A 19912-nucleotide genomic window follows, 5' to 3' on the forward strand; every position below is an offset into this window, starting at 1 on the left:
CCATATGGGATTCTGGCACGTTCAAGGCGAGGACTTTAGCCACTAGGCCACCAGGCCCTCCTGGAGCAGTTTCATGATAATCTTTTCTATTTACCTGGAGGCTGTTACTCTCCCTCAAAAGAGTTTAAATGTACTTCCTCCCCACTCCATTTCCCACTCATAATAGAAACATTCTTTTTGGTTGCTACCTGGTTATAAAGTTCTTTTTTAAATTAGAATTTTTTTTAAATTAGAATTTCTAAGTTTTCAGATTCTTTTAAGATTTCGGGGGGTGTGGTTATAGTTTCATTTTTCTTTTTTTGATGACCACAAAACAAGGGTCCAGTCTTTGATTGGCATCAAAGCACCATACCCTCAATCTGAAGGCCTTTATTGACTTTCACATAACCCTGGAAATATTTGCTCATTGATTCTGTGATCTGGAAATAACAAAAACAAGCTTTATCCCTCAAAACTAAGCTGGAGAAGTTAACTCACTTGCACATGAATTTATAAACTTTTGTGGCAGCATAATGTATGAGATTATTGTGATCATTCATGAGAAAGAAGTTGCCTAATTAAAATATTATCCCAAAGCCACCATAGAAAAAAACAAAAGCCACCATAACATAAAAATTAATTATCTAAACTTAACTGTAAAATAGACTACCACAATCATGTTTATTATAATGGGAACATCATGCCAATTCTATAAAATGGGTGTGATCATGAAAGTCATATTATTGTGCTTATAATAAGAAACAAATAAGATAATGCATGTCAATTATTTTGAGTAGTCCCTGGCACACATTATCAATGTGAGAAAAATATTGCTTTTATTTTTATTCTCTAATCTGCAAAAAATAATCTACACCCATAATATATCCTTACCATGGAGGAAATAGAGAACTTTAAAAATTATTTGTTAGTATTTAATCATCCATGCTGCTAAGAATATCTATCTTCTCCTTATATCTTTCCCTTATTTTACAGGCATGAATAAAGAAAAAAAATGGGTGTACAAACTTAGATTTTTTTTCATAAATTCAAAATTTTTTAGTTCCCAATTGTGTCTTTCTGAGCCAAAAGGATACCTTAATAAGCTTTCCAAATACCGGACAGTTTTCTCTGAACTTTTCTTCATTTTATAGAGCTCTCATAAAAAGGAAAATTTACATGGAGCCTGAATTTATATAGCAATTCTGAATCTACATGCTATGACTTTCTTACCAGCATACAGTTAAATATTTCTACAGCTGAGGATATAGGTTTATTCTCTCCCCCTCCCCTCCTGCTCCTCCACCCCACACACAAGGAATGTTGAATTACTTTGGCATAAGTAAGAAGCAAAGTAGAAAAACACCAAGCCAGAAGTTAAGAAAGAATAGATATCCCATGAACACACAGACTGAAATTTAATTAGTGGGGCTAAACAACAGCAGCAAAAATGTGGGGAACAAAATTTTATAATATGGATAGGGCTTGAAAGGCTCCCCCAGGTATTCATGCTTTGAAACATTGGTCCACACACTAGAGATATTAGAGGCAGAGACTTCTTCCAAGGTTGCCTCAGGTGGGAGGTAGTAGTTTCATTGGGAGTGCTGCCTTTTGGAAAGAATACTAGTTTCTTGGATTTAGTTATCTTGAGTGAGTTGCTTTGAAAGAGAGTGACTGTCTCTTCTGACTTCCTGAGTCACTCGTGTCAGAATGTCATCTGCCATGAAGCCCTCACCAGAGACTGAACAAATGAGGCTGCCTAATGTTAGATTTGTAACCTCTAAAACTCTGGACTGAATAAATTTCACACACACACACACACACACATATATTACCCAACTCCAGATATTAGGTTACAGAAATGGAAAATACACCAGACCACTTGACCACAGAGGATTTGTTATTAAGTAACTACACCATGCCAAAAGATGGTTAGCTGACTAACTCAGTAACAGAGGATGCAATTAACTCCTGTCAAATTTACATGCCTTCCCAGGCATGAAATAAATGTAAACATTTAAACATCATTCATCTGACATAAACTCTTAGCAATGGGAACTTTTTTATGAATCATAATTCAGCTATGTTGGTGAGAATTCTAGCTATTTCAACAACAGAATTATTCCCAGAATGCTTGCAGGTGAGTTCTATATTATAATTTCATTTGTATGAATTGTCTTTGAGTGTTGAAGTACATAATCACTTTCTATATTTCCCTTGAGCTCGAATGTCTATTTATAGGTGACATTTCGATCCAAGAACTAATCTGTAGAACAATGATCTCAAGTCTAATATCCCCCTTTCAAGATATTGTGGCTTTGCCATACTTCTGTGTCTCTAAAAAAGTATTCCCTGCTTTCCTGATTGATTTGTGCAAAAGTATCTTCACATAAGCTGTTTCTGCTGCCGGTTGTCTTCCTCTTCAGTTCACTTCCTGGTCCCTTTCATTCTACATTTGGTAAGTTCTTGCAACATGGTTCAAGAATTTGCTTTCAAACTCTTCTTGGTAACCTCCAGACAAAGCCAGTCTTCTGTGTTCCCTGCTGTGCTTTGTGAAAAACTCAGATTTAGTTCTTACTAAATTTGATTGTGACAACATTGGATTTTTCCAAGAGAGCTTCGGAAAGTTTAGAGAAATGCACATTGTTCAAAAAAAGACCATGTTTTCCAAATTTGTATACATCAGAACAATATCATCTTTAGAAAAATAATTAACTTTTTTTCACATTGAGAAGCAGAGAGAGATCTTTCATCTGCTGATTTTTCCTCAAATGTTCATACAGTTCAGGATCAGCTGACTGAACCAAGACTCGGGCTAAAACTTGGAACTCAGTTTAGCTTTCGCAGATTGGTCACAGATTTCCAAATATGTGAGTCATCAGTGTAATTCCTATGATGTGCATTAGCAGGGTCCTACATTAAAAGTGGAGCCATTACCCAAACCAAGAGGTTCCCATACGGGATTCAGACTTTCCACGCAGAGTTTTAACTTCTGCACTAAATGCCACTAACTTGTTTTTTAATTCTATTTTCCATGACCTTTCTGAAGCATTCTTGTATGTTTCCCCATAGATGATTATAAGCCATTCAGGCAAAGTGCCATGCCTCACTTTATTTACATCCTTAGAGATGTAAACATTTCTTTAGACTTGGTAGGCACTCAATCATTATTTTTAAAATAATTTTATAGTTATTTACTGAATAATTAATAAATAAGCATATTATTGAATGAAACAACTTCAAACTCCTGGGAGTAGAAAACCAAGCACTACATAGATGCATATTGAGTACTGACAATTACACATTCACTTTCACTTTATCCTCATATTTATAGTAACAGTCACCATAATTTGGTTATAAAATACATCCAAAAGCATCATTTCTAAAAGTAACTCACTGACCCCTCTTGATAAATAGCTGTCAAGTCTCATTTTGTAATTTCTCCCTTTCCATAGGCATACATGATGTTTTTCAAAAATTAATGAATAAAAACAATTCATAAATCAATAAACTCTCATTTTCTTAATAATGAGACTAACAAAAACATACAGACCACTCCATTTCCCACCCTACCACCTACATAAAATAGAAACAGAGGCTGCTGAAATCTTCAATACAAATGTCAATTGCAGATTGTGTTACCAAAAATATCCCTAATAATTAACTGCATCTCTCCTCTTGCTTAAAGATAAACAGTTTTTTTTAATTGTAATAGCATCAATGTGCTATATACTTAATGGTTGAGTACAGAGAAAGGGAAAAAAAGGGACTATGCTTCCCGTGTGTCGGATGGTTTACTAAGCATCTTCATATGAAACAAAGTACATTGCTATTAAGATTTATGAAGTATCTTGCTCATCAAAATACTCAATATGCCTTATGTGACTACTTTACATGGAACAGCTCTATTGTTTGCTTTGGTCATGTTAAAATTCACTTTTATTTAAATATATTTATTTAAAAGAGAGTTTATTACTATCAGAAACAAGGACATTTTAAGTAATAACAACTACTCATATATAATCAAATAGAATAATACAACGTAAAAAATTAAAAGCTCAAATAATTTTAAAAGTTTAGCTGAAAAGATAGCTGATAATGTATATTTTAGATGTACTTTTCATAAAATTCATTAAAATTGAGCAGAAGTAAATGTCTCAAAATGTTTGCCACATACAAACTTAAGTATGCCACACTTTGGGAAACACTTTCATCTCTAATGCTCTCAAAAAAACCTCAAGTCAGGATTGCATCATCTTCCTTTAACAGGTTGAGGAAACTGAATTCCAGAGAAATAAAATAACTTACTGTAATTTCCTTTAAAGAAGGGACTGTGAACACCGGTGTGCCTGTCACTTGCTTCTAGATTCTGAAATCTGTCCAGTTCTCAGTGTCTTATCTTAAAAACACAGTACAACAGTAATATAAATGCATGCCATAGTTCATGACAAAAAACAAAGCAGCATGTGGCTGTGAGCTTTATTTTACTAGCACATGAGCTGAAATGATAAAGACAGGTTTACTGAAGAAATCTGAGTTGGGCCTTAGGAAACAGATCAGACATTTACTTTTATTATTTTATTTTTTGCAAAGGAAATAGTATGAGCAAAAGCAAAAAGGTTGAAAAAACATGATTTGTGTCTGAGGAGAGTAGAACATTAGGATATAAGGCTATAGCCATAATATAATTAGACTGCCAATATGTGCATAATTATGACAAACATGGTCAGAGTTGCGATTAGTAAGAATGATGGGGGTGTTGCAGATAATGAGAGTCTTAATTACAGTGTGGGGGTAGGAATAAAAGAAAATAGCAGTATACCATTCTTTCCTGACAGGCTAGAAAAGGTTCAGATACCTTACTCTGATCAATGCACTCTTCTCACAACTCTCATATTAAAATTAACCATTTAATAAATGCATTTTCTTTGCAAAATACTGTGACAATGTGGGTCATGCTTATTTTTTTCATCACTGCATCCTCTATGACTCAGAAAGTGCCTGGTCCATAATAAATCATCCCAAAATGATTTATTAGTGAAGGAATGAATGAAAGAATAACTGAAAATATAGACTGTGTCAAACATATCTGACGTTCTATAGGGTGAGAAAATGAATCAAAAGCAGCTGAAAAGCTGAGGCTAGCGTACTTGGGGTAATCATAAAATGAAGATTTGATTTAAAGTGCCCTCTTGTTTCATAAACTTATATTTCATCCATTATTGCCTCGATCTGTTTTTCTCACTTGTATGGATTGATCCTTCCTCATAGTTAATGGTTTTCTTAGAAATCTCTTCTTCCAGCAGATGGTTATGTATAAACTAAAATCAAGATATTAATGACATAGTTTTAGGATTTAGTTAGAACTTGAATTTTCTGGAGCTGCAGGTTGGTACAGCATCTGTGGAAATCAGTATGGAGAACCCTCAAACAACTGAAAATCTGCATACCAGGTGATCCAGCAATAGCACTCCTAGGAATGTATCCAAAACACCTGTTACGAAAGAAACCAACATGCACCCCTATGTTCATAGCAGCACAATCATTAACTTCAAAAACTTGGAAACAGCCAAAATGCCCATCAACAGAGGCTGGATAAGAAAGCTACGGTTCATCTACTCCATGGAATACTACTCAGCTATAAAACAACAACAACAACAACAACAAAACGAAATACATTTCTTTGTGGCCAGATGGGCCCAATTGGAAACCATTATGCTAAGGGAAACGAGCCAATCCCAAAAGGTTAGATAACACATGTTTGCCTTAATTTAAGATGAAATGATGTCAATCTGAAAAATAGTACCTGTAAATTGTAACATTATTACACCTTCAAACAGCCTGTATTACACATAATAAGATATTGTGATGTAACCAATGAGCCAATAATTAATGAGAGACAGACTCCTTATGAACTGCATCAAAGAACTGAAAAGACTGATATGCTTTTAATACCCTTTGTTATTCTGCAATAAATCTTCCACTTTCTTACAGTGTGTGATGAAGATATTAAGTATAACCTATCAAGATTGTAACAGGTAACTTATAGAGAGCAGACTCAAATCTGCATTAGACATTAGCAAAAACTATAAAGACATATAGTGGGATCCAAGAGCTATCCAAACAGCCTCTTAAAAAGAGGTCATATGCACAGAGCAGGTGGAGACCCCAGAGTGGAGCAGCACAGGAGGCTTGTATCCTAACCCTGGAGACTCCCGGATCCTCACCAAGGACTATCAATACAGGCATCAAGGACTATATCCCAACTGCCAAGGAGATCACAGAGAACTGGAGTGCCCTTGTGGGCCGAGAACTCTGAGGTCATCCATTCCCTATCAGACCTCCCACATGGGATGGAAGAAGCCCTGATCCTTCCTCACAGGATCTAATGTCATCAGAACAATAGCCAGGAGCCCTGAGTGGTCCTCAGAGACAGAACAGTAAATTTCCTTTGGGACCCGGGAGAGGAGCTTTCTGTGGTCCTCACTTATTTTCAACTTTGGCCCCCCACCCTCTCTTGCAATGACCATCAGGCTCGCTCCAGAGCCCCCCAAATTAGATCAGATAGACAGACAGAGACCAATAAAGAAAGCTTAGAACAGACAGGAAAAAGTCAGCTTGGACTACCATATACCTTACTAAGTACGACAAAAAAATCAGTTACTCTTCACTAAGGTACTGAAGATTTCTCTGCACACCTCTCCTAAAACTGTTCTGTGCCTTAATTGTTAACATATGCCTTGTTATAGTTGTAAGCCTGTTTGGGCTACCCTAAAATTCGCCAAGTTTCGTAAAATTCACGCTTCAACACTATAAGCTGCTAAATATAAAAATGAAAACAGACACAAGACAACTGAATAGTACCCTATAGCCATTTTAAGGTATATAGCAGCCGGTTGTGTATATACTAAAATAGAGATGTCAATGAATTAGTTACAGGATGTGGTTAAGAATTTGCTTTTTCTGGGCCCGGCGGCGTGGCCTAGTGGCTAAGGTCTTGCCTTGAATGAGCCTGGATCCTATATGGTCGCCGGTTCCAATCCCGACAGTTCCACTTCCCATCCAGCTCCCTGCTTGTGGCCTGGGAAAGCAGTTGAGGACAACCCAGAGCCTTGGGACCCTGCACCCGTGTGGGAGACCTGGAAGAAGTTCCTGGTTCCTGGCTCTGGATCGGCATAGCACCTGCCATTGCGGCACTTGGGGAGTGAATCATCGGACGGAGGATCTTCCTCTCTGTCTCTCCTTCTCTCTGTATATCTAACTTTGCAATAAAAATAAATAAATTTTAAGAGAATTTGCATTTTCTAACATATTGGTCACTCAATGCTATTTACTTAACCTCATGATGTTGTAAAGTTCCATGTTTCTTCTTGTTGTTGAAGTTGTGTAGTGGCTTTTCATTGGAGGGGATGATATTCTGCCAGCACTACTTTCAGACCAAGGATGGTCCTCCCAATGAAACTATTGAATTTATCTGGACAAAAGATGCTGGACTCTCTGTTTGTTCCATGCATGACTGGTTATGAACTGTAATACTGTAACAATATGGAGGAATTCAATATGGGGGGAGGGCTTGGTGAAGGGTTGGAGGAATCCCAGAGCCTATGAAACTATGTCATAAATAATGAAATAGTAATAATAAGGAAAAGCAAAAAAAAAAAAGAACTTGCATTTTTCTAACACATTGGTAATTCAGTAGCATGTTAGTTAACTTTACAATGCTGTAAATTTTCATATTTCTTCCTGTTGTTGATTTTGCATGTGGCTTTTCATTTGAGGTGATGATATTCTGCCATCTTTACTTTCAGATCAAAGATGGACTCCCAATGAAATTGCTAAATTTATCTTGAAAACAAGATGCTGGACTCTCTGCATGGTCCATACCTGCAATGATGGAATTATAACTGTTTATGAAATAAACTAGTGTAATAATGTAAAAAAAAAAGAAATTTCTTTCAAAGAGATAGCTAACTTTTGTTTCTAAAGTGGGCAGTTTGTGAACTATTTGAAGTTTTCTGCTTCAGTTTGCTGTTAAGGAGTCTAGCCTGTACTGTGGGAGATTTCCACAACCATAAGATGAGACATAACCATATGGTAACATTCATATATATTCAGATTATGCTTCCAGTAAAAAAATCAGGATTATGTGTGTTTAATACAAACATAATTAAAGAACCTCTCTCCCACTAATTTACAAAATAGCTAGTTATATGAGTGCTATGATGCATCAGCCTGTTTCTAAGCAACAGAGATATAACTATGAACACAACAGTCAACAATCTCTACCTCATGGAGCTTACATTTTAGTGTAAGGAAGGAAAAATAAGAGAGATAAACAACAAAACACTACCAAATGCAAATGTATGTTAAACAGGAAAATAAAATCTCAAAATGGAGTGAAAAGGTGTTAGGATCCAATTGTTTGGAATTGTTTGGAAACCTGACAGAAAAGGTAGTAACAAGTATGTAAATATCTTGAGGAAATGAGAGTAAGACAAAAGATATCTGGGGAAACAGTATAAAGGGTTTTGGATGGCAGTGTGGGTGGCTTGTTTGAACACAGCAAAAAGCCATCACAGGAAAGCAAAGAATCAAATAAAGCAGTAAAAACGTAGGTGACGTGTATTGTGTGTGTGTATGTATGTGTGTGTGTATGTGTGTGCAGCAGATTTGGTGGGTCTCAAAAACTATTACAGGGTTAATATACTGGGACTTTTTAAATACATGAGATGGGAAGCAATTTTAGAGTAGTAATAAGTTATGGCCAATGTTTTAAGAAGATCTCTCTTGCTACACTTTTGTAATTTTTTTTTACTTTTTTTTAAAGATTTTTATTTTTATTGCAAAGTCAGATATACAGAGAGAGGAGGAGAGACAGAGAGGAAGATCCTCCGTCCGATGATTCACTCCCCAAGTGAACCGCAACGGGCCGGTGCGCGCCAATCCGATGCCAGGAGCCAGGAACCTCCCCCAGGTCTCCCACACGTGGGTGCAGTGTCCCAATGCATTGGGCCATCCTCGACTGCCTTCCCAGGCCACAAGCAGGGAGCCAGATGGGAAGTGGAGCTGCCGGGATTAGAACCGGCGCCCATATGGGATCCCAGGGCGCTCAAGGCAAGGACCTTAGCCGCTAGGCCATGCCGCCAGGCCCACACTTTTGTAATTTTTTAAATGCATAGGGTCAAGACTGAGAAAAGTGAGAACTATTAATTAAGTAATGTAATTATCTAATTAAAAGGGAATAACAATTTGAATAAAACACAAAGTAGGAAATAGTGGCTGGGTTTGAAGATAGATTGAACAGACTATACTGTTACACTGAATACCATCTATGAGCAAAAGAAATATAGTACTTCAAAAAAATTTTTATCTTTTTACATTAAAATTAATTATTCTCATTTCCTTGAGAGAAAGAGACAGAGACAGAGAAAGAATCTTCCATCTGTGGTTCACTCCCTGAATGCCGGGGTAGATCTTTCTGTAGTCAGGACGTTGAAATGTCAATTTGGGTCTCCCATATGGATGGCAGAAGCCCAAACACTTGAGCCTTCACAGGATGCATTAGCAGATTGGAGCGGAGACATTAAAACCAGAGCTGGAATGCTAATACAATTTATGGGTATCCCAAGCAGCAGATGTGACATAATATCCATCTTTAGATGCTTTGGCTTGAGAAACCAGAAGACCGAACCCATCACTGGCTAAAAGTAAGAAATTAGGTTCCACGTTTGTTAACTTGGAGATTTTTTTAGACATCTCAGTAGAGCTCTTTAGTAAGTTTCTGGCTCTATAAGCCTAGAGTTTGGAAGAAGGTTAACAGCAAATAAGTGCCATTTAAAGTCTTTACCACTTGCTAAGTTACAGAAAAAGTTCAAAGGCCAATTCTTTAAGAATCTGAATGTTTGGGCCCAGCAGCATGGCCTAGCGGCTAAAGTCCTCGCCTTGAAAGCCCAGGATCCCATATGGGCGCCGGTTCTAATCCCGGCAGCTCCACTTCCCGTCCAGCTCCCTGCTTGTGGCCTGGGAAAGCAGTGGAGGATGGCCAAATGCATTGGGAACCTGCACCCGCGTGGGAGACCGGCATTGGATTGGCGCGCACCAGCCCGTTGCGGCTCACTTGGGGAGTGAATCATCGGACGGAAGATCTTCCTCTCTGTCTCTCCTCTCTGTATATCTGACTTTGTAATAAAAATAAATCTTTAAAAAAAAAAGAATCTGAATGTTTATAATTACATAATTAATACATTGTTTCTTTATGATACTGTGAATTCTGTGACTGCAAAAATCAAAGGATAATAAAGTTCAGATTCTGTGTAATGAAAGTAGTATAATGAATTTGCAAAGAAGTAAAGCTAGAGAGAAAAGTCGGAAAATATAGAGATGCGAATAAGAGAACAAGTACTACAATCAATGCATTATAAGTCCATGTAGTTCTCACAAGTGTGTTGGAATCAAGGTGCAGAAAGATATTTGAGTATTGCATTGTGGACACTGTGTTTTATGAGGTTAAATGCTGTCAATTGTAACATTTATCAAGCTTTTGAGTCAATAATTATCCAATTTAATCTTTGAATAAGTTATTGAAATATTTCTGGTTTTTGTCCCCAATCTAAACCTCAGTAACAAGACTGCCATAGTTTGAATAAACACAAGCTAAAGTGTCAGAAACCTTACTCCTAAGTACAAGTGGGAGAAGATGCCTGTCATATGATAAGTCATCTATTGTTTGGCAAGCAAGAGTACACAGCCCTAGGGAGCATGCTGACCCTATGGAGGATCAGTGACCTGTTTTCCTCATTCTGTGTTCATTTCTCCATTTACTTATGTTTTTTATTTCTAATTTTATTTTTAGAGAAAACTGAAGAAAAATTTTAAAACAGCTTTTATTCATGATAAACCAGATCATGTAAGGATGTAAGTCTATTGTAGTAGGAGCCAAAATTCAGTAGCACTGAGATAGGACACTCTTATTCAGTGCTTCATAAAAATAGTATCATAAAACTGTTACTAAAGCAGATAATTAAATAATTAATAATAAAATTTTTTTCTGCATTGAAATTCAAGAGGATGATAGTATGACACAAGAAGAAAGTGGAGAAGCTGGTACAGTAATGTAACAGGTTATGTAGTGTCCTACGACATAGGCATTCAATTTTGACACCCATTCATATTCTGATTGCTTCACTTTCTATTCCACTCTCTTCCTATTGGAAAGAGATGCGGAGGTGGCTTGAGCACTTGAACCCCTGCATCCACATGGGAGAATGAGAAGTTCCTGGTTCCCAGCTTCAGATCAGCTCAGCTCTGGCTGTTGAGGTCAATTTGGGAAAGAACCAATGGATGGAAGATCTTCTCTATTTATCCCTCCTTCTCTTAGTAATCCTGCCTTCCAAATTGAAATTAATGTTTTAAAAAAGAAGAAGAAGGAAGTAAAAAATGGTATCCCAAAAATGAGGCCAAATATTTATCAAGATTAAAATATTATTTTACTTTTACAATCATAAAAATTAAACAATAATAATAATTAAGAATGAGCAAAACTACAGATAATTGTCGCTAATCAGACTGAGAGAAATAAGTGGGGCAAAGACAAATCAAATGCATGCTGATTTTTAAAGCTACATTAAATTTCAGAAAATGAAAACAAATCTATAGAGACAGTGTTAGGTTAACAAAGGGTGGCTAATCACTGATGCAAAAATTAGAGAAATGAATATTCACAAAATAGCATTTGGAAACTGTAGGGAATTATGGGCACATTCAATATTTTCATTTCACTGGTAGTTTTACAGGTGTTGACTAATGTCAAAATCTATTAAATTGCATACTTTAATACAAGCAATTTGATGCATATCAACTCTACACAATAAAGCTGCTAAAAAATTATTAAAGACCACTTAGCATCTAAAACTTGAATACATTGGTTTTCCTAAAAATTAATTTCAAATATAAAACAGTGTCATCAAAACTGAATGAAAAAATTCACATAAAAGAGTGATATAAACTGAAACTAGAACAATCAAAGAAGTTTACATTTCCAGTTTTTTTTCCTAACCTAACTTCTGTTCTTTTCATCTCCGACCTAAAACATTTTCACTAATGAAATTTCATATCTGTCCATTTTTGACACCATTTAACATATAGTAATATTGTAACTATTAAAAATAAAATATTGGCGAATGTTTCTCTCTGGTTTGCCTTGCAAGTATGTCAACAAAATATTTAAGAAAACTCAATTAATGCTGTTTTTCTTTCTAATTTTAGTTTGATTTTGGAGGAGATTCAGACTTAACCATGGTAGTTAATTTTGATTTGAAAAATTGATTTTCTACTTTGCTTTCTGCTGCTTGCATAGGAAAAAAGTTTTCTAAGTCTACACTCTAAATTATTAACCTCAGCAAACTCTGGCAAGCAACCTATTTTAGGAGGTCTAGGAATGCTTTATGTTCCTGTTCTTTGATAAAATGTAAAAAAAAAAAAGAGAGTTTTTTGTTGTTGTTGTTTTGTTTTTTGGGGATTTTCTTGGCTCATGGAGGTAATGTGGGTTTAGGAAACAAAAGAATTCTAAAACATCACTAAGAATCATACATGCAACAACACATGCTAGAATACTACCACACTTTTCATTGAATATTTGTAAGTGCATAGTCACCATTTGAACATATACTCAAGGACTTAACAGCAAATCTACATTGTAACAGCATATCCAGGAACGTGGGAACTCAACTGCATCATGTAGGAAAGTCTTTCCTGATGGGGAAGTGCTCTTTCAGATTCAGAAGCTTGGTCAAAATGATCAATTTGTTTTCTGGAGGCAGAGCTCAAATTACATTCCTGACTCTGCAACACTAAGCTCTTCCCAGCACATCCATTAAGGGAACTTGGCTCACAATGAGGCTGTCTGTAAGACCTTATGTGTATGAGAATGAGCACACTACTGGCCAAGGGAGTGTGGAACACTGGGTTCTAAGCAGGAGGGCCTTCATCCTAGCACTGTAGCTTTGCATGAAAAGTCTGATGATCAGCTGGATGCCACATATCTCCAGACATTTGAATACAGCAACTGAAATTCAACACCTTCACTGAAGCTTCAAGGACAATTTTTTCAACAAGTTTAGTTCAAAACATGAATAAATAGTTATTCACCAGGAAGATGAATCGATGGCAATTAGGTTATTCAAGGAAATAATGCATTAGAATCAGGCAAATGTAGCCAAACACATGGTGAAATTTCCACCATAAAAATACTACATTGTCTTTTGTTTTCTTCTAGTGATGTTTCTTTATCATAAAATTTCCATGAAATACTAAATCACATATTGAACATTTAGTGTGTACAAGGAATTATGTTAAGTGTTTTCCTTACATAAACTTGAAATTCATCACAATTTTGTGAAGTCAGAAACTTAGGGTCCAGATTACAAACTGGTGTCTAGCTTTTGCTTCTGTCTTTTAAACACAAAATATGCTCTCCTCCTTATGTTTAGGCATTGCTCTAACTTCTACTTAGAACTGTCTTTCCCAGATTACTCTTTCATCTCCTTCAGATTAAAAAAAATCTTTTGTTTTTATTCATTTGCAATTCAGAGTTGCAGAAAGGCAGAGACAAAAAGAGAGAGGAACCTTCTGTCTCCAGTCAACTCAGCACTGGCTCCCCAATGGAAGCCAGGGCTCCAGAGCTTTGTCCAGATCTCCCACAAGAGAGGAAGAGGACCAGAAATCTGGATCATCTCCAGCGGCTTTGCCCAGGTCATTAACAGGGAGCTGGGTTGCAAATGAAGCTGCCAGCACTTGAACAAGTGCCCCATATGAGATGCCAGTGTCACATGTGACAATTTTTCCTGCTATGCCTCAACTCTAGTCCCTCCTGCTAGCCACATGGGACACCCAGAGGAAACCTGAGGCTCCTGGATCCAGGCTCCTGGCTTCAGATTGGCAACTCAGGCAGCTGCAGGCATCAGAAAGTGAAACCAGGAGATAGAAGATTCATATAATCTCTCTCTCTCTCTCTCTCTCTCTCTCTCTCTGTCTCTCTGTCTCTCTGTCTCTGTCTCTGCTCTTCCCCCTCTCACTATCTCTGTAAACTATCTTCCAAATAATAAATACATCTTAAGGGCTGGCACAGTTGCCTAGTAGCTAAAGTCCTTGCCTTGAACACGCCAGGGTCCCATATGGGAGCCAGTTTTAATCCCAGCAGCCCTGCTTCCCATCCAGCTTCCTGCTTGTGGCCTGAGAAAGCAGTCGAGGATGGCCCAAAGCCCTTGGATCCTGCACCTGCGTGGGAGACCTGGAAGAGCACTTGGCTCCTGGCTTCGGATTGGCGCATCACCAGCATTGCAGTCACTTGGGGTGTGAATCATCGGACAGAAGATATTTCTGTCTGTCTCTCCTACTCTTTATGTATCTGACTTTGCAATATAGCTAAATAAATCTTAAAATAAATAAATAAATCTTAAAAAAAAAAAAAAGCAGAAATGCTTCACATTGACCAGGTTTGGGGTTTTGTGAATTCTCATTTTCTGACTCTTCTGCGCTCTGACTCCACCAACACATCTTCATACTTGGTCTTTCATTTCACCTTTTTAAAAATTTCTATTTGGTCATTTATGCATTTACCCATTATATAAATGGAGCAGATTTCACATGTAAAATTTTAAAAGCATAATGATATTTTCTACTACCTCCTTATTTTTTTTCAATTTTGGCAATGACATATTTTCAATTTAATTTATAATCACAAGTTTAATCATCCACTAAAGAATTCAAGAAGTGTAAGAAGAAATATCACTATTCCTAAGGAAAATAGACAGAGATTATATATAAGCAAATTTCATGTCAATTTCCCTCATTTACACTAGCTTTTGTACTCTCTATATTTGTCTTTTTCTGAAATGGCTAATTTTACTAAACATAACAGCCTCAAATTGTATCTACTGTTACAAAAAAAAAGGTTTCATTTTTATGGCTATACCACTGTGTGTATTTATCACATTTGCTTTACCTAATCATCACTGGATGAGCATCTGGATGGATTCCATATCTCAGCTTTTGTGAATTCAGCCACTAGCAAAACTTGGGGTGCAGATAATACTTCATATGCTGATTTAATTTTCTTTGGGCAAATTTCCAGGAATAGGATGGTTGGGCCCTATAGCAGACCTGTTTTCATATTTGTGAGGAAGCTCCATACTGTATTCCATAAAGGTTGCTTACATTCTCACCAAAGGTAACCTCTTAAAATGTTCACCAGCACTTGTTATTTTCTGATTTTTGGATGACAGCTGGATTGCAGTGAAACCTCCTAAAGGTTTTATTTGTGTTCCTTGATGGCTAATGATCATGAGCATTTATTCGATGGATGCTTTCATTTCATTCTTTAAACAATAACTGTTCTTATCCTTAACTCAGTTCAACTTAGATCGCTTGTTTTTTTGATGTGGATTTTTATAAGATCCCTAATAACCTTATTAATATGTTAATATTTAGTTTTATATATATATATATATATATATATATATATATATATATATATATAGTTTGCAAATATTGCTTCCTATTTTTTATTGCCTCTTCACATTGCTGAATGTATCCTTTGCTGTGTGGAAGCTTCTTAGCTGGCTATAATCCCATTTGTCTATTTTTATGCTTTTACTGCCTGTGCGTCCTTTGACCACATATAGTAATGAATTTCTAACTAAACTATCTTTCCTTCCAGGGGTTAAATCAGATTGATCTTCTTTTTTATTCGTACTACTATTCTTATTAGATAATTTATCAGTTTAGTATCACCTTTGGTTGGATGTGTTTAATTTAGGCACTACTCATCCGTATCAATGAAAGTAATTCATACTATTTGGGGGCTTTTTAGTTTTATATAGTTGATCATATTAACTACATAACCCGAGCAAACAGATGAACAAATAGCTAACAATACTGTTAGAATATTCTAAAGACAGAATTCCAAGGATAAAACCTTCAAATTTATAATATACAGACTATTTCTTGGAACTTCTATATAGATGTTCTATACTGGCTTTTCTATTGGAAACATTATCATCATATTTAGTTAATAAAGACATTAATGAATTGTGTCCATCTAATATTATTATATCACTCATTAATAGATGATTTTTTAAGGTCAGTAATTCATTAAATGTTGCACACTAATATGCATGTATAATTTCATTTAAATCTTGCAACAGCCAAGTAATTAATTCACTAAGTATTATTAAAAATGTTTACATGCTATCCACTTCTTTAGTATTGGCAATACAGTGGGGCATAAGGCGAGGTTTTTACCTTGTGAAAGCATTGCTCCACAAACGAATGTAAAAGCTTGTTAAACAATAAACTTGCTTAAATTAACATTGTAACGGAAGATATTTCATTGTACTATCCTCTGAGACAGTCCCTGAATTTTTTTCTGAATTTCTCTGAGCTGCAATTCTACAAGATCACAACTCTGTATTTAATAAAATTGCTCTATAAAGATGATTAAAAGTAGCAAAATTAATATGGTGACTTTTCTTTTTAAAAATATTATAATTATTATTTTCCATGATACATTTTGGTAAGCAGAGGGATCCCCCCATACACCTCTCCTTTCTCCCTTCATTCCACAGTTTCTCAGTTACAGCTTTTACTTACTACTTTTCCAGGCTTGCCTATACTTGTACTTCATGCTTTAATCTCATCTTAGCACCCTGAAATATTTAAAGGCAGATATCATCATCATTTAAGTTGACCAATGTTGCACATGTAGCAAGAAAAAAAACTAAAACTTTACTTCAGGTCAATTTGTTATTATGGCCCCTGCTTTAGGCCTTTACCATGTCTTTTCTGTATGTTTGCTTCATGGCTATATCTACTGCTTCTGAAAATCTTTAAGTTGAATCAATCTTTAATTTGAATCATGTGTCACGATAATTTGAAATAAACCAATGTATATGGAAAAAAAATTAACCTTTATTCAATTGTATATCAACAGTAATCCCAACATTTTAAAGAAATTGATAAAACAGGCTCAGTATCATCAGGCTTTCATGGAAGACTAGACAGATGTGCAGAATAAGCTGAAGAACAGCCTAAGAAATAATCTAGTTAGTGATGAACCTAATATTCCCAGTTTATGGCCCTGGCTTCATCACAACTATACTGTGTCACTTGAAACTTTGTTTTTGTAGTATAATTTTCTAGGCAGAGATTATACTTTTCAAGCTTCTCCAAGGCACTGCTTGTCCCAAAAGTGAGAAGTGATCATATGTTAACAAGCAAATACATACAGCCATCCTTGCTCATGGTGATAAAATCATGATTAATCAGATTTTTCACACTTTTAGGACAAGATATTTATTAGTATTTAAAAGTATGCCAGTTTGGTTACACAGAAATTTTAAAAAGATAATTAAAAATGCTTATGACTCTTTTTTTAAAAAATGAACAGGAAATGATTGTATCATCACGAGGGGTTGCAAACACAAAAATTCAGTAACATGTCTGACTTTAATTGGACTTGAGCTGAGAAAAACCATTTGTGACCTATTTTAAAAATGAGTCCCAATCTTTCTAGCGCAGAACACAGAACATATAAAGAGCTTAACAGGCTACAGATAAACTTTAAATGCCTGATTTTGTTTCAGTGAGAAAAGGATTTGGCATAGTACAAAGCTTTAGCAATAAAAAGATTGGTTCTTATAGTGTCAGATGTGGAGATGCAAATAATGATTTATTACATCAAGTTTCCATTTAGCTTTTTACAAAACAACCTTCAAGTGATATCATACTACAGCAGAAAAGAAATCTTTGTGCTGGTTGCATTGCCTTAGCATGAAAGATCTGGGTGTTTGGGCAAGTTGGGTCTATTGCTCATAGTGAGTCCAAACAGATAACTCAGCCCACATACTCTGCCCATTTCCCAGCACATCATTCTTTTCTCTGTTACCACATGGGGTACCCTATGTGGACAGAGGCTTCTTTTTTTTACAGCATTTCTTATGAAATGTAGTCTGAGAATCCAGCTGTTCTGAGTAAAAACAGGTCAGGGATATTCTTAGAAGTACCCAAGAAATTTGAAGAGTAAGAGTATGGATAAAGGAGAAACTGACACATTCTCAAGAAAAAAAAAAAAAATCCTCTTGTAGTTTATCACATCTGAGTCGTAGGTGTAGAGGGTTGAACTGCTTATTGTCTGAAAATCAATACCTGGCAGATAGTGTCTGAACTGGGCATCACTTGGAGCAATGGAAAGGCAGGAGGCACTGTGAATGGCTCATTATTTATCTTGTTTTAAATGTTTCTTTACTTATTTTTTTTTTACTTGAAAGGCAGGGAAACAGATGGGACAGGGATATTTCCGTATGTATCTATATGCATATCAGACAGAGAGACAGACAAAAGGGGAAGAAGGAGATCTTCGATCGGCTGCTTTATTTTCCAAGCGATACAACAAAAAACAGGGCTGGGCTAGACGAAAGCTCAGAGTCAAGGATTCAACCCAGGTCTCCCATATGGGTTGAATGGAACAAAGTAATTGACCCGTCGCTGGCTGTCTCCGGGTGCACCACTGAGTGGAAGCTGTAATTTCAAGCCAAGCTAGAAGTCAAACCCCCGCACCTCAATGAAAATTTACCAAATAGCTGTTGAGCCGCTGAACCAAATGTCAAATGCCTGCCTTAGATTATTTATTGGTAGATGAAATGCACACATCATCCCCCACCACTTGGGCTTATTTTTCTTAGTATTTGATTACAGCTTAATTATGAATTCATAGAGGGATGGGATGACAACCAATTAATCTCCGTATTTTCAGTCTACCTCATGTTCGTTTAGTGAATCTAGTTTGAAAGAATGACAATAATATGTACACATCCTGACTGTAAGAACATATCCCAATACAGATCACACCCTTGGATTTCTTAAATCACTTTTGTCTCTAACTATAAGGTGTGTGGCTACATATAGGTATAAATTTAAAATAATGCTATTAATTGTTGTAAAAATTCACAATATCAGAAATGACCAATCTATATATAATCTACATTATCTTATCTTCTACTTTACCCATAAAGAAAAACTCTTCTTTGGTAAATATGATGAACTATTACACACATAGCAATACATATCAAATATGTCAAATTTTATTACGATTATTCTCTAAGGTAACTCAAAAACTTCACTTTTATAATGAATCTATTGTGAGGTACATAGTCAATTTGTTATAGAAACCTTTATTTAACACATATTCACTGTGATTTTACCTTGTGTGTTGAATGTATGAGTGAGTATTCTAAATGAACGACTGAATAGTACAGGATTCTAGTCTCAAGTTCTCCATATTTTGCAAGGTAGACAAAGCTTTTAACACAGAATAATATGCAGAATGATAGCTAGCACTGAGTTACAGTCAAACCCACCACCTACCCAAGAGATTCTGTATACAAGTAATTCTCATTCTTAAGACTGTTAAATGGCTATCAATGGCTTTTCGTTGCAGTGTTTTGAATACATATCAACTATTCCTGGCTTTGCAAAAATGTATTTGATAGAGGGTAGAAAATTATTAAAATCATATGCTTCAATATCCTCCTTTGTAATGGTTAAGAGATGGGTTTTGACACAACAGAGGCAGATAAAATATATCTATCATTTACTATATGTTTGACCATAGGCAAGATTTTGCATTAGAGCAGAGTTTTAGCTTTCCCATCTTCAGATCCAAAATTATAAGATTAAATGAGATCAGAGGAGTAATGTATGCACTGTATTATTTGAAAAATAATTACTCAATTAATATTAACTGCTCTGATTAATATGACTTTAAATGAGAACTAACCCTTAGTGCATCTCAGCAAAAACTCCTGAAAGTCAACATATACCCGTGAATTAGAGAGAAGCATATGTTATATCTATCTATCTATCTATCTATCTATCTATCTAT

General features: G+C 35.9%; 1 protein-coding gene across 1 annotated transcript in view; it reads right to left on the reverse strand.

Moving 5' to 3' along the window:
• Nucleotides 1–338: 338 nt before the first annotated feature.
• Nucleotides 339–19912, reverse strand: part of LOC131479996 (disks large homolog 1-like) — a 979279-nt gene continuing 959705 nt past the window's right edge. Inside the window, exon 8 of the mRNA XM_058662300.1 lies at nt 339–419. Coding sequence (XP_058518283.1) covers nt 339–419 — 81 coding nt within the window. The remainder of the gene's footprint in view (nt 420–19912) is intronic.

This window comes from Ochotona princeps, chromosome 4 (genome assembly GCF_030435755.1).
Source record: "Ochotona princeps isolate mOchPri1 chromosome 4, mOchPri1.hap1, whole genome shotgun sequence".
NCBI lineage: Eukaryota > Metazoa > Chordata > Mammalia > Lagomorpha > Ochotonidae > Ochotona > Ochotona princeps.